Source organism: Mustela lutreola, chromosome 14 (genome assembly GCF_030435805.1).
Source record: "Mustela lutreola isolate mMusLut2 chromosome 14, mMusLut2.pri, whole genome shotgun sequence".
NCBI classification, from domain to species: Eukaryota; Metazoa; Chordata; class Mammalia; order Carnivora; family Mustelidae; genus Mustela; species Mustela lutreola.
Genome location: NC_081303.1, coordinates 73,632,891 through 73,646,206, shown reverse-complemented (window position 1 = coordinate 73,646,206; position 13,316 = coordinate 73,632,891). Strand labels below are relative to the sequence as shown.

Sequence of the window (13,316 nt, the reverse complement as noted above, 5' to 3'; positions counted from 1 at the left end):
AGTCGGATGCTTGACCACCTGAGCCACCCAGGTGTTCCGAGTCCCAGGGTTTCAAGGCTGGAACCCTTGATGCCACATTTAGTACATGGCAGAATCCCACTCAGGCCCCGGTGATAAGGTCACCGGCTCTCATACCACAGGCTGCTTGCCGGCGCCGGGAACGGCAGCGCTCCGGGAGCCACACGCTCGCTGCAGAGGGAGGACAGTCAGGACACACCTGGCACCTTCGTATGTGGATTTGTCTCTACACTTGGATCTGGGCTCCTGTGACCTGGGGCAAGTTCCTAATCCCAGCACTGTTGAACCTTGCTATTGTCAGCTGTGATCCTGTTAAACCAGGAATCAAACGGCTCCTCCTTGCGGGCTGGCTGTGGCCACTGGCGGGGGTGGGGTGTGTGTGCAGCGCCAACCCCTTCTCAGTGAGAGCCACTGGTTTGATGAAGATTCACAACACCGAGATGGCATCTAGCAGGAGACATCTCTCCTGGTCTTGCCCCTCCCCAAGCTCACCTGCAGAGGGGGCTCTGAATCCCAGCACCCCCTCCCGCTGGGAAGGCAGTATCACCGGGAACGCGTGTTTTCCCTACACGGGCTCCGGGCTCCAGCCCAGGGACAGGCGTTTGGCGTAAACACGTGGTCTGGACTCATGCGGCAATCTGCAAGGCGCTGGCCGCCCTCAGAGGAAGCCAGGACCCTGGGAACAGGGCAGAGAAGGAAGGGGACTTGGGTAGAGGGTCCCATGCAGCCTTGCAGGGCAAGCTGGGCTCTAACCAGGAACTGTGATGAGAGGAAACACGGAGGAAATGGTTGCAAGGTCCTCTGGGCCCCAGCTTCTTCCTGGTGAGCAGATGGCTCTGGCCAGCCCTGCACCCAGACCAGACGTGGTGGGAGCGGGGCGGGTGGGGTGGGGTGGCTGGGTGAGGGGCTGCCGGCTGTTTACCCGGACGCACACAACGCCGACCTCCAGTGAGACCTTCCCAGGCAGCTCCCAGTCTACGGATGACAAGTTGACTCCCACTTGCTCTCGCGTGTACTCCCCATTTGGGGTGCGGCCCTCGATGATTCGCACCTGGAGGTGTGTGAGGACGCCTGGCACCTCTCCCAAGTGTCACAGACATTCCTTACGTCGGGCTCAGCAGGAACCAACTTGCTCAGGGCCCCGTAGCCGCCTGGGCAGGCAGCCCCTTGTGGCCAGGACGGGACAGCAAGACCATGGCAAAGGTCTGGCGTGGCCACAGGAAACTCCCTGCTACGGGCGGCTGTGACGCGGACACCGCCCCGGGAGCCAAACCAGCCAGTCAAGAGGGCACAAGTCCGGGAACAGACGCCAAGGCTGCGTTCTCTCAAGACACAGTGTGCACAGTGATCCCGGACACGAGGTCAGGCCTGTGACTCACCTTCCCAAGCAGGACCGACCGGGCCGGCATCACGAAGCACCCTTCCCTCCCTCTGCCCGTCCCTCCCACAGGCCCACCGAGTCACGCCGCTGGCCACATCCCCTCTGCGGGAAGGCGTTTTCGGGGTTTGGGGCATCGTTGCAGGCGTGCTCGGTCTGCGACGAGGACGAGGGAACAGAGCATGCGGGCCACACGCAAAGGCTTGGGCGTCGCTTCTTGAGGACTTCCACTGAAAGGGGGCCGACAGTGCCGTCCACCAAGACCCGCGGACTGTCGCACAGCCACAGCCCCGTAAGACCGCATGCCATGATTTTTCTGTTCCCCAAGTAAGCTCTATGTCCCACGGAGGGCTTGAACTCACTACTCCCGAGATCAGAGCTGCACGCCGGACTTGAGCCAGCCAGGCGCGCCTCCTCCTGAAGAAACTCTCTAACGGGAAGCTCTAACAACAGCAGCACACACGTTTCCGTTATAAAAGTTTATCGAGGGAATAATTTGAGTCTTTAGAGATAAAAGACTAAAAACCACGAAAACACTTAAAATTCTTTTTTAACCTACCAAGGGGGATCTACATTAAACAAACCCTCCAAGACCTTAGGAAAGGGACTGCTTTCCTCAGTCAGAAAAGTTGATTCCCCAGTCACGCTCTGACCTCTACTGCCTTGGAGCCCGAAGAACTGGACCTGCCCGGGCCGGGCCCTCCCGAGATCAGGGTGAGAAGGACGGGCGACAGGCGGGGACTCTCAGCTCAGTGCGGTCTGGGACACACTGCCACCCGCCAGGGTACTTGAGAGGGAGAGGGGTGCTGCTCGTTACTTGAGAACAGAAGGCGTGAAATGGGACCCGCAGCCTCCCCGGTGATAAGGCAGCAGGGGCAGCGACACTGCGCAGGGGCCCTGCCCGTGGAGGTCGAAGGCCCGCTGGAGGCCAGCACCCTGGGACCCGGGCTTAGCACCATGGAAGAGGGGAGCGGCGCGGGGCTGTGGGGCTGTCCTGCTTCCTTGGAGGCCTTAACCAGACACACGACACGACGCCTGACGTGAGATCTCATAAGTATTAAGCCCGGGGTGGGCGTGTGTCCCCCTCACAGCTGAGCTCGCCAGCAGGCGGAGCCCCGGTTCTCTGGGGGCAGCGCCCCCGCTGCTGCTAGTCTTTCGGGGGGCTCTGGGCCAGGTGCTGCTCCCACTCGACTTCGACCAACTTGTACAGCTCCATGGCGGCCTGTGCGTCTTCCACGGACGAATGTCCACTCTTCCCAACCTGAACACGGGAGGGAGACAAGAGCGTGAAGCCATAAGAGCCTCTTTCCTCCCTTCCCGACGGGCTCCCCCGGCCTGACACGCCACCGCCGCTGGGTCCTTGCAGGCCGGGCTCCAGTCCCGCACTCCTGCCCGCCCCGGGGCCTGCTGCGGGCTCTCCATGCCGCGCTGCTCTGTGCTCGCCACACACGATATTCCAGATCCCCGGCGGACCTCCCGAGTCCGGCACCTCCCCACTTCCACAGCCGCTCTCTACACGGCGTGCGCCGCCTTCCTGCCAGGTGGGCCATCCTCCCCGTGCAAGCGTGACACAGGAGACCGAGATACCCACTCCGCGGGCTCTCAGAGCAGCATGCTGTGCCTTCTCCCTTTCCCAGCCGGGCTTCTGCACACACCGGAAGATGTTCCTTCTCCCAAACACCCCCCCACCCCCAGGACACTGCGCAGCAGAGAACAGGAACCGTGGCCCCACATACAGGTGGAGAGACTATGGGGCCCCTTTGTGCCAAGCTCTTCCCATCAGGGTGGCCCGCCCGCATCGCCGTCCAGAGTGATTCTGGGGCCAGAGTCTGCAGCGAGGCAGCAAAGAGGGCCCCCCACTCCCCACCCCGCACGCCGAGGGCCCCGCAGCATCTGGGGAGTCGCTACCTGGATGTCCCGGTTCAGAAGCTTCTTGGTGAGAGTCTTCAGGGACATGGTGGCATTCTCCGGGCAGTCGGCCTTCCGGTTGAGGGGTGGGATGTGGGAGGTGTCACGGGTGAGGGACTTGGGGTGGAAGTACTGGAGGGCTTTGAAGTCGTTGTGGATGGCGTGTCCCACCACGATCTTCCCCGTGAGGATCTTCAGAATCTGAAACAGGAACAGAGGATGTGGGGGTGAGGAGGCGGAGGAGGCGGCGGAGGCGGCTGGGGGGGGTGGGGAGTCCTGCGTCCCGGAGGCTCAACGTGCCCATGGGTCCCTCCGGACTCTCTTCCACCACGCACTCGCCCGCCTCATCCCCCCCCACAAGGTGTCTTCCATCTGAGGCCCAGCTCCGTGACATGACCTGGTTTGGATTTAGCAGCGGCTCCGTATCTTCTCCTTTATTTCTACCCTGACGACAGGCTAAGTCGCCCCAGTCCCAAATCCCAGTCCCGTGTGAGACGCTTGCGGACTCTGCAGTTTTCAGGCCCGCTATGGGAACTCCCCCAGCCACCCCACGTGCTGGACAAACGCAGTCGAAGATGGGCTGCGCGGAGGGAACAGGGTCCCAAGTCACAGGCAAATAGTTTATGCACGTGGGGCTCTTCTGGGCGTTGGGTCTATGGTTTCCGTCAGACGCTGGAAGGGCCTACGAGCTACGAAAGAGACTCGGGCTGCAGAGGGAAGCGGTCCAGCGGCCTGGACGCCAGCCCCGCTGCTCAACTCGTTCCCCTGCTGCCCGGGAACCTTATTCACAGGAGTCCTGAGACCAAGCAATAACCTGTCGCCGTTTCAGGATCTTAAAGCAGGAGAACCACCAAAGAATGTGCCGTGAGGTCTGAAGGCCATTCCCCAAGTGGGGCCCCATTTGTGAACAAGAGTGGCAGTCCCGTGGTCGGTGCAGAACCCCCAGGAGCTCCCAAACGGGGCCAGACCCCCTAGCCTCACACCCCAGCACAGGCACCGGGAAGGGCGTCAGGACAAACACCGGACGGGAGTCTACGATCAACGAGGTCCCTGCGGGTTCCCGACCACCACTGCCATTTACCGGCCGCCAACACCTTCGCTGGGCGTTCATTCGACACACAGCCCTCCTCCGAGGTAAGCGGAGTTGAGATCTCAGACCCATTCCACCTCCTGCCTCTCTCCAACCCTACTCAGCGGTGCCCACAGTGTGCGGCCCTTCCTCCCAAGTGCTCTCTAAGATCCGGCCCCCGGCCGCCCTGATGAAGCTCCCGGAGGGTCAGACCAAGAACACAACCACTAGAACAGATAGAGCCGCTGGGTTGGAGAACAGGGAGCTGAAGCCACTGACGCGGACCACGGGCGCCCCCTGGAGGCCCCCTGAGACCAGCCGCTCCCCCGTCGGGCCTCCAGCACGGGGCCACAACGGGGAGGTGTGCTCGGTGAGTGAAGCCAGAGCCCCAACACGCCTGTGCCGTGTGCTTTATCCCCTCTGCTTCAGGCTCCCTGTCCCAGGTGTGCACAGCACCCTGCGCAGGCGGCCCCCACAGGTCCCATGCCTGCCACACTGAAGCTTGAGAACCGTCTCCATCTCTCCATGCCCAGCCCCAAACTCCAGCTCTACCAACCATTCCCAAACGGAGCCCTTTCCCTCGCCCTTTGAGGCTGTTGCTCTGCCCCTGGGCGGCGGTTACTTCCCTGTGTGGATTCCCAGTTCCCAGAGGAGAACTGGTTTTGGGAGCTCAGGTAGGTCTCAGCTGCCCCCGTTCGGTCACGGCAGCGACCTGGTACTTCCTGGACTCTCAGCCTGCCTCACCTCAGCAGGAAGCCCCCTTCGCCTGGCCGTCCACCTGCCTCCTTCCCAGGCTGAACCCGCTGGCTGAGGAATGGCCTGTGCCTCGCTGTGTCCAGCGCACCCCATGCCTCTCACCTGGCCCCGGGCGACCTTGAAAGGGGTAGCATTCACCATGTGCTGCTTCCGGATGCCACTCCACCTGGTCCGGTAGTCCACGATGTGGCAGGGGGGAAGGACGTACTCATCATAGAGCACGTCTCCGTGGTAGCTGACGATGCTACATCGGGCCAGGGAGCTGACGTGCCCCTTGGGACCCGTGCCCACCATCTCACAGTCAATGGCCACCATCTTCTGAGATGCTCCGGAACACTTATCGTCTGAATGAGGTTGGGAGGAGCTCTGTGGGGCGTTCTTCTGAGTAAGGTTCTTCTGGGGGCCCTTCTTGTGGGGGCGCGCTGGATGGTTCCTAATCTTTGGAAGGGCACTCTGGAACTCCCCCAGCAAATCCACCTTCCCCACCGAGGTCCCGGCCTTCTGCGCAGGGGCTGGGGTCAGCCACGGCACTGCAGCCTTCTTGTCCAGGGACTGCTCTGGTCCACTGCTGGAGGCAACGCTCTTCTTTTTTGGAAGGGGAGAGACCTTCCAAGCGCCATCCACGCTCGAAGTCTCCCCTTTCTTTGCAGGTTCGGAGTTCAGCTTAGGCGCCTTGCCCGGTGGCTGGTTCTTCTTATTCAGAAAGCCTCTCCGTTCCAGGAGTCGCCGCTTCCTGACAAATTTACGGTGCTTGGCATTCCCCTCAACTGCTTTTTTTGGGGGGGGTTCACCAAAATCCAGATTGAGGAGCAAGGTAGACATGAGAACAGCGGACGGCGAGGGCGCAAGTGGGAAGAATGGTTACTGATGACAGGAAGACGGAGGACTCATCCTCTGCCGAACCCCCCGGGCCGACATCGGGGGGACCGGAGGACACCCTGGGGAAGAAAGCGAACCTGGTAAGCGAGCAGGCTCGCCTGCGGAACGGTAAGACCCGCCTGCGGGGGCTTAAGGCTGGAAAGACAGCAGAGCCACCCGCCAGCGTGCGGGAAACGCCGTCCGGAGCACGGCCCGAGCCGGGAAGCCAGCACGCTGGCGCGGCCCCCAGCTCCCCAGCGGTAGGGCTCGCGAGGGTCACCTGCCCTCGGCCGAGCTGTCTCATTCCGAAACCGAGGGGGCTGCGGGGGCTGCGGGGCCAACGAGCTCGAAGTCGGAGCCCCGCGAGCCGGAACGCGGGAGCTCCATCGTCCGCCCGGGCGCGGAGGTCTTCGTGCGGCCGGTGGCGGGGCCGGACCCGGGGGTCAGGATCGCGCCCCCCCCCCCCCCCGCGCGGCTCCGTCGGCCCCAGGTGCGGGGACCCCCCGCGCGCCTCGCACGCAGCCCCGCTCCCGCCGCAGGCCCTGTGACAACACCCACCCGCCGGGGAACCGCCGCTGCGGGCCGCCTTCGGGAGCGGGCACGCCGGGGGGGGCGGCCACCGAGAGCCCCGCGCGCCCCTCGCGCCCCGCGCGCCCCACCTACCGCCCAGCGGCCCCGCTAGGAGCGGAAGCGCCCGGAGCTGGATGCGGAAGTCGGCGCGCGCCGGCGAGGCCCCGGCCGGTAGGCGCGCGGGTTGGACCGCGCCGGGGGCCGGCGTGCGCGCGCCCGCAGCGCCCCCGCCTCCGGGAGCGAGGCCAGGGACTCCGAGTGCGTGAGCAGCGGCAGCGGCGGCGGCGGCGGCGGCGGCGTGGGGGGCGGCGGGGGCGGGATGCGCTCCCCGGCCCCTCTAGCCCCGTGGAGGTACAACTCGAAGGTGGGGAGGCCGCGCCTCGCGAGAAACGCCGCTCGCGGGACCGGCCCCACTTCCGGGGCAGGCGGGGACTGCGCGGGGAGGGGCGGGGACTGCGCGGGGAGGGGCGGGCTCGGGCGCCGCGGCTCGCCTCTGTGACGCCGTGCGCGGCGCCCCGCCCCACGTGTGCGCCCGCGCCGTGTCGCGAGCTGTGACGTCAGGGGCGCGTCCGGTCTTCTGTCCCAGCGGCCGGCGGGGGACGCCTTCTGTTCTCTTCCCTCTGCAGCCCGGGATGTCGGGCGTCTCGGCGCGCGGCCTCTCTCCGGAGCAGCGGAGGCAGCTGGCGGGGAAGCTCACGCGCGTGCTGGCGCGCTACCGCCCCATCCTGGACGCCTACATCATCGTGAGCCCGGGGGGTGCGCGGGGCTGGGCGCGGCGGGCGGGGGCGCGCGGCGGGCGGACGGCGGGGGGGTCCGCGCCGTCCCCCGCGCGTCTGTGCACGAGGGGGCCTCCGCCCTCGGTGTTCTCGGACGTGCGCGCGAGGACTCCTGACCTCGGGGCGGCTGCTCGCCTCGCACGTCCGGCGGAAGGCGCGGGCGCGGGCCTGGGCGCGGGCGCGCTGTCCCAGAATCCGCCCCGCTGTGGCTGAACCCCCTGGCTCAGCGGGGCGTGGAGTTAGAGCTCCGGGGTCGGGCTGCCTTCCTGCCCTCTTCGCCGGGTCCGCCGAGCCCCGGCTTCTCCGCCGTGGTCGTAACCGCTGTCTGCAGGCTCACGGGGAAGCACTAGTGAGCCGGTGGCTGAATGGCACCGGCGTCCACAGACGCTTTCGGCCCCCAGACCCAGGAGCACCCTAGACGCAGCTCTCTCCTTCGCTGATGTGCCCTCGAGGCCTTCCCTGAGCTCTGCCTGCAGGATAGAGACCAAGTTCACCCCTTTGTTCCCATCTCCATCGCTACCCCCGGGGGCCAAGCCACCGTCCTCTCGCTCCTGGACCACTTTCTGACGAATCTCTGTGTCTGTCCTATGACCACTTCTTCACAAAGCAGCCCGATTGATCTCTTTAAAACCTTCATCTGATGAGGGGCTTCTGGCTGGGTCCGTGGTAGAGTAGTAAGTCTGAGCCTCAGGTTGGGTGTAGAGTTTACTTAAGAGAAAAAAAGGAAGGGGCGCCTGGGTGGCTCAGTGGGTTAAGCCTCTGCCTTCAGCTCAGGTCATGATCCCAGAGTCCTGGGATGGAGCCCCGCATCCGTCTCTCTGCTCAGCAGGGAGCCTGCTTCCCCCCTCTCTCTGCCTGCCTCTCTGGCTGCTTGTGATCTTCGTCTGTCAAATAAATAAATAAATAAATAAATAAATAAAATCTTTACAAAAGAAAAAAAAATGCTGCCTTATTTCCTGGATGCTTTCATGAAATCTTAACTCCTTACTGATACCTAGAAAATGCTGCACAGTCTGTCTCCTGCTGCCACTTGAAGGCCATCACGCTGGTTTTCCCACGTTCACTCTCCACACATATTCTGGCCTGATTTCTGTTCTACAGACATGGTGGGCACCTGGGCCTTTGCACTTAGTAGTGTGCCTGAATGTTTTCCTGCACAGGAAGGCAGCAGAACAGAGTGGTTAGGGGCAAGAACTAGAGTCCAGTCGGTTTCAGGTCCCAGCTTTGCTACTTAACTAGGTTTTTGAGTTGGACAAGTTACTGAACTGCAGTGTGGCAGTCTCCTTCAGTATAAGATGGGAGCTGAGCCACTACTTACAGGTTTGGTTGAAGATTAAATGCATTAATACAGGAAAAATGTTTTGGACAGCGCCTGGCATATTAAAGTCTTTGATAAGTGTTTCCTGTTAGCGGAGTTTTTTAAAGACTTTATTTGCTTGAGAGAGGGAGAGAGCACAGATAGTGAAAGGGAGAAGCAGGCTTCCTGCTAGCAGAGAGTCCAGTTTGGGGCTTGATTCCCAGGACCCTGGGATCATGACCTGAGCTGAAGGGAGATCCACTTTTTTTGGAGAACTTTTAAGATCTACCCTCTGCAACTGTCACATATGCAGCCCAGTATTGTTAGCTATGTCAGCCTGCCATACGTTTCTTCTCTGAGATGTGTTTATAACTGGCAGTTTGCTGTCTTTGACCCCCACGTCCTCCCTCCGTCCCGCAACTACTGCCTTTGTGTGTCCCTCATCCGCGTCTGGGCTCCAGCGCCAGCTCCTCACACCAGCCGTCCCTGGTGCTCTCTGGAGTGCTCTCTCGGACTCCGTCAAACCCGCCTGATCAGGGTTTTACTGTCTGCGTGGCATTCGATGCTTCCTGGAGTTACGTTTTTGGTTTTTTTTTTAATGTCAGCTTTTCGAGAACAAGAACAGTGTCTGTTTCTTTGTGTGTCCTCTGAGCCTAGACTAGAGCTTGGTGCGTGAGCAGAACTCCAGAACGGGTGGGGAATAGCGTGTGACTAAGAATGCCTTCTGTCACACACCACGTCTGGCACGCGCAGTGTTCCGTGGCATGACGGCGGAGTGCTCAGCGGCAGCGCTGACACCACGGGCCGGTCACTGAGCTGTCGCCCATGCCGCGGTGAGACGCTGGCCCCACTCTCAGGCTCAGCTGTGTGGAGCAGACAGAGCCGCAGGCGGGGGAAGTGCAGCAAGGAGAGGCAGGTCCAGGATGCTGCCTGGGCCCCTGGGGGTGTGGGGGAGCAGGGACCAGGCTGGGGAGGGGGCACCTGCCGGCTTCAGCCAGCGGCCCTGTGTCTGGAGAGGCCGGGAGGAGTGGGGAGGGCAGTGGCCAGCCCGCTTCTCCCCTCCTGCAGGAATTCTTCACAGACAACCTGTGGGCCACACTCCCAGGCTCATGGCAGGAAGCGCTGGATGGACTGAAGCCTCCCCAGCTGGCCACACAGCTGCTGGGGGTGCCCGGGGAAGGGGAAGTGGTCAGGTATGGGCAAGAGGGGCCCCGGGCTGGGGGACTCAGGCTCACAGTCTCCCCGGGGCTTCCTGGGTTGCAGACTGGCGCAGTTGGGTTGCAATGGAGCTATTCACTGGGGTCCCGGCCGGCCTGTCGCAGGTACAGTTCGGTGTGGCCCCTCTCCCTGCTTGCCCTGAAGTCCACAGCCTGTGCCCTGGCCTTTACCCGGACACCTGGGTTTCAGACCCCCTCCGAGTTCCTGGAGAACCCCAGCCAGAGCTCCCGCCTGACAGCTCCGTTCCGGAAACACGTCAGGCCCAAGAAGCAGCACGAGATCCGGAGGCTGGGAGAGGTGAGGCGGCTGGCGTGCGGCGGCGTGCGGGAGCACACGCTGCGGGTTACTGGGGTGTGGGCACCTTGTGTCCCCTGCGGGATGGCCCTGGGCAGGCGTGCCATGATCCGGCCTCGAGGCTGCCTTTGGGTCACGTGCCCGTGCTTTGGGTGGGCTGGTTGGCGGCTGTGTCCACATCACTGTCCTCCTCCGGCTTCCCACGGCCTCCGTCCGATCTGGGCTTCACGCGGGGGCTCCTCTGCTTGTTGGTACTAAGAGGAGCGGGGAGTGGAGCCTGAGCCTGGGGTCAGCGCCCTCCATCTTGGTTTCCCCATCTCCTTTCTCTTCCCTGCCCCTCCCCCCCAACCCCTGCCATCTCCCTGGGCCCCCTGCCCCCCCTCCCCCCTCACTGTGGGTGTTTGCTCTGGGAACCGGAGGACCGGTGGCCAGGAGAGCTTTGTTCCCGCCTCTTGTAGTTGGTGAAGAAGCTGAGTGACCTCACAGGCTGCACCCAGGTTGTGGATATAGGTTCAGGCCAGGTGGGTCAGACCCCCAATATTCTGCGGTTTGGGGTTTGGGATTTCTTTTCTTGCGTTGTGGGGACAGAAAGCAGGAGGCAGGTTGTGCGTCCACAGGCCCCTGGAAGCAGGTGTCGGGGAGTGGTGGAAGTTGGCAGGGCGGGTAAGCTTTCTGGGGGTCTGGGCCACCTCAAGGGAGGCGCTCAGGGAAGGGGCACTGGACAGGGCTGTCTCCGCCCTTGCTCTCGTGACCCCAGGGCCATCTCTCCCGGTTCATGTCCCTGGGGCTGGGGCTGACGGTGAAGAGTGTTGAAGGGGATCCGAGACTGGTGGAGAGAGCGCAGCGCCTGGACCGGGAGCTCCTGCAGGCTCTGGAGAAGGAGGAAAAGAGGCGCCCACAGGTAGGCCGGCTTTCCCTGCAGCCGGGGCGCGGGCCGGGTTTGCTTGGCTGGACCTGCTCTTTCCCGTTCCTGGGGTTGAGATGGTGCCGACTCTAACCCTGCTGCCCGCCCCCCACCCCGCCCGAGGACCCCCTCTCATCGGAGCCTCCTCAGATCTTAAAGGCACTTTCTGGTTACCAAGTGCTTTCCACCTGTGTGTTCGTTCTGCTCCGCCGGCCTGCTGGCCGGCCAGGTACCAGGCTGCGACAGATGAGGGCACTGGGACTCTGGGGAGGAGGTTTGCAGTTCCTGGGAGGGGCCCAGAGTTCAGCCCGGCTCCTGATTCAAGGTTCAGTTGTCCCATTCCCCAGCTTCTCTTCCTCCTTGGGAAGGAATGCAGGGGACACACCTCTTCCTGTGACCCGAGGTGGCACGGGGACAGCGGACAGACCTTACACCTGCCCTTGTTCCGTCCTACCCGCACAGGTGCTCCTCGCCGGCCCCCGCTGCTCCCCACAACATGTGGTTAGGTGGGTAGAGCCCACAGCCCTGTGCGAGGAGCTGCTGCTTCCCTTGGAGACCCCGCCTCAGGGCGGGGCCCGCCTGCTGCTGACTGGCCTCCACGCGTGCGGGGACCTGAGCGTCACCCTGCTGAGGCACTTCTCCTGCCCGGAGGTGGTGGCACTGGCCTCGGTGGGCTGCTGCTATATGAAGCTGAGTGACCCCGGTGGCTACCCGCTGAGCCAGTGGGTGGCGGGGCTGCCAGGCCACGAGCTGCCCTACCGGCTGCGGGAGGGAGCATGCCACGCCCTGGAGGAGTATGCGGGGCGGCTGCGGAGATCAGGGCCCGGCCTCCGCACCCACTGCTACCGGGCAGCGCTGGAGACCGTCATCCGGGGGGCCCGGCCTGAGCTCCGGCGGCCCGGCGTGCAGGGGATCCCCAGGGTCCACGAGCTCAAGATCGAAGAGTGAGGCTGGGGAGGTGGGGGGAGGGAGGTGGGGGGGGGAGGGGGGCATCACCACCTGAAGGTCTGACTCCCCTACCAGCCTTGCTTGTTGGCTTATCCTGAAGTCCTGAATGTGCCTGGCCGGCGGATGTTGATGTCTCCGGGCAGTTCTCTAAATTTCTTTAGAAGGGAGTTGTCGTTCTCTTGCGCGGGAAATGCTGAAAATATAGTTAAATAATGGGACAGATCTGGCTGAAGATATATTTTGCAATTAATTTGCTACTGGACAGACTTCTCACAGCCAGAGAAATGTTTGAAAATGTGTCCTGGGGGGACATGTGAAGCAAGGTTGCAGTCGGATGAGGAATGGATGGTTTTGACGGGCAGTGGAGGTTCTCAAACCCAAACTGAGTGCCGCCTGTGGCCCCCGCAGGTACGTGCAGCGGGGGCTCCAGCGGGTAGGGCTGGACCCCCGGCTGCCACTGAATCTGGCCGCCCTGCGGGCCCACCTGTCCCAGGAGAACCGGGTGGTGGCCTTCTTCAGCCTGGCGCTGCTTCTTGCCCCGCTAGTGGAGTCGCTTATTCTGCTGGACCGGCTGCTCTACCTTCAGGAGCAGGGTGAGGGCAGTGTGCCCTGCCGGCATGGGGGACTGGCTGCAGGGTGGGTGGAGCCGGAGTGCTGAGGCTCCTCCTCCAGGCCCCCAACCCCCACACCTGTTGGGCTGCCGTGGGGGTGGAAGCTGGGTCAGTGCAGATCCCTGCAGAATCAGACTCCAACCCTGAGCTGCATTTTAAGCCAGAACCCCAGGCTTCGAGAATATACAGTGGACATCACATTCCTGGTAGAGAACTGGGTCTGCTTAGACACCCTGAAGCCTTCCCTGGGGGAGACGGGCTCCGCCCACAGGCTGCCAGAGGATGACCCAGTCGGCTGTTTTCTCTCCAGGCTTCCACGCTGAGCTCCTGCCCATCTTCAGTCCTGAGCTCTCTCCTAGAAACCTGGTTCTGGTGGCTACCAAGAGGCCACTGGGGGAAGCCTTCTCTCTTCTGGAGACTGAAGACCGCTGACAGACCCCGTCTGAGACGACCCAGGCCCTACCACTCAGAGAGCCAGCATCCTCTACCCTTGTTCCGTGGGTTTGTGTTCTACGATGTAAAGATGTATTTTTAATTTATTAAACAAGTGTAGTCTTCATTTCTCTGCCATTATTGGTCAGTGTGGAAAAGCACAGGTGTGCAGCCTCCTCTGGGGAGATGCTGAGGCGCGGCGGCTGGGCCTCATGCCCCCCGCACCGCCCGCCCCGTGGGCTGCACCCCATCCCTCACGGGTCTCCTGCCCAGCAGGCT

The 13,316-nt window shown here is 62.9% G+C and overlaps 2 protein-coding genes across 6 annotated transcripts; one reads left to right on the top strand and one right to left on the bottom strand.

Moving 5' to 3' along the window:
- Positions 1–1,860: 1,860 nt before the first annotated feature.
- ISG20L2 (interferon stimulated exonuclease gene 20 like 2) lies at positions 1,861–6,805 on the bottom strand. Of its 3 annotated transcripts, none has more exons than XM_059144917.1 (4): positions 6,647–6,805; positions 5,232–6,067; positions 3,305–3,505; positions 1,861–2,657 (listed from the first exon to the last, which is right to left on the bottom strand). In XM_059144917.1, the coding sequence occupies exons 2-4, from the start codon at positions 5,949–5,951 to the stop codon at positions 2,544–2,546; spliced, it is 1,035 nt and encodes a 344-aa protein (XP_059000900.1). In that variant the 5' UTR covers positions 5,952–6,067; positions 6,647–6,805; the 3' UTR covers positions 1,861–2,543. The 3 variants fall into 3 exon arrangements, with proteins under 3 accessions (XP_059000900.1, XP_059000898.1, XP_059000899.1); XM_059144915.1 differs by having other exon boundaries at positions 6,651–6,805; XM_059144916.1 differs by having other exon boundaries at positions 6,546–6,650.
- METTL25B (methyltransferase like 25B) lies at positions 6,803–13,164 on the top strand. Of its 3 annotated transcripts, none has more exons than XM_059144914.1 (8): positions 6,803–6,908; positions 9,699–9,823; positions 10,038–10,145; positions 10,601–10,663; positions 10,900–11,043; positions 11,509–11,990; positions 12,403–12,587; positions 12,916–13,164. In XM_059144914.1, exons 2-8 carry the CDS (start codon positions 9,740–9,742, stop codon positions 13,035–13,037), a joined length of 1,188 nt encoding a protein of 395 aa, XP_059000897.1. In that variant the 5' UTR covers positions 6,803–6,908; positions 9,699–9,739; the 3' UTR covers positions 13,038–13,164. The 3 variants fall into 3 exon arrangements, with proteins under 3 accessions (XP_059000897.1, XP_059000895.1, XP_059000896.1); XM_059144912.1 differs by lacking the exon at positions 6,803–6,908 and adding an exon at positions 7,179–7,300 and having other exon boundaries at positions 9,953–10,145; XM_059144913.1 differs by lacking the exon at positions 6,803–6,908 and adding an exon at positions 7,189–7,313.
- Positions 13,165–13,316: the final 152 nt, after the last annotated feature.

Coding starts and splice junctions, on each gene's coding strand:
- ISG20L2 (XM_059144917.1), bottom strand. CDS start 5,951: ATGTCTACCTTGCTCCTCAATCTGGATTTTGGTGAACCCCCCCCAAAA. Junction 3,506..5,231: donor TCAAGGTCGCCCGGGGCCAG/GTGAGAGGCATG, acceptor TTCCTGTTTCAG/ATTCTGAAGATCCTCACGGG. Junction 2,658..3,304: donor TTCTGAACCGGGACATCCAG/GTAGCGACTCCC, acceptor TCCCGTGTTCAG/GTTGGGAAGAGTGGACATTC.
- METTL25B (XM_059144912.1), top strand. CDS start 7,190: ATGTCGGGCGTCTCGGCGCGCGGCCTCTCTCCGGAGCAGCGGAGGCAG. Junction 11,044..11,508: donor AGGAAAAGAGGCGCCCACAG/GTAGGCCGGCTT, acceptor CTACCCGCACAG/GTGCTCCTCGCCGGCCCCCG. Junction 12,588..12,915: donor GCTCTACCTTCAGGAGCAGG/GTGAGGGCAGTG, acceptor TTTTCTCTCCAG/GCTTCCACGCTGAGCTCCTG.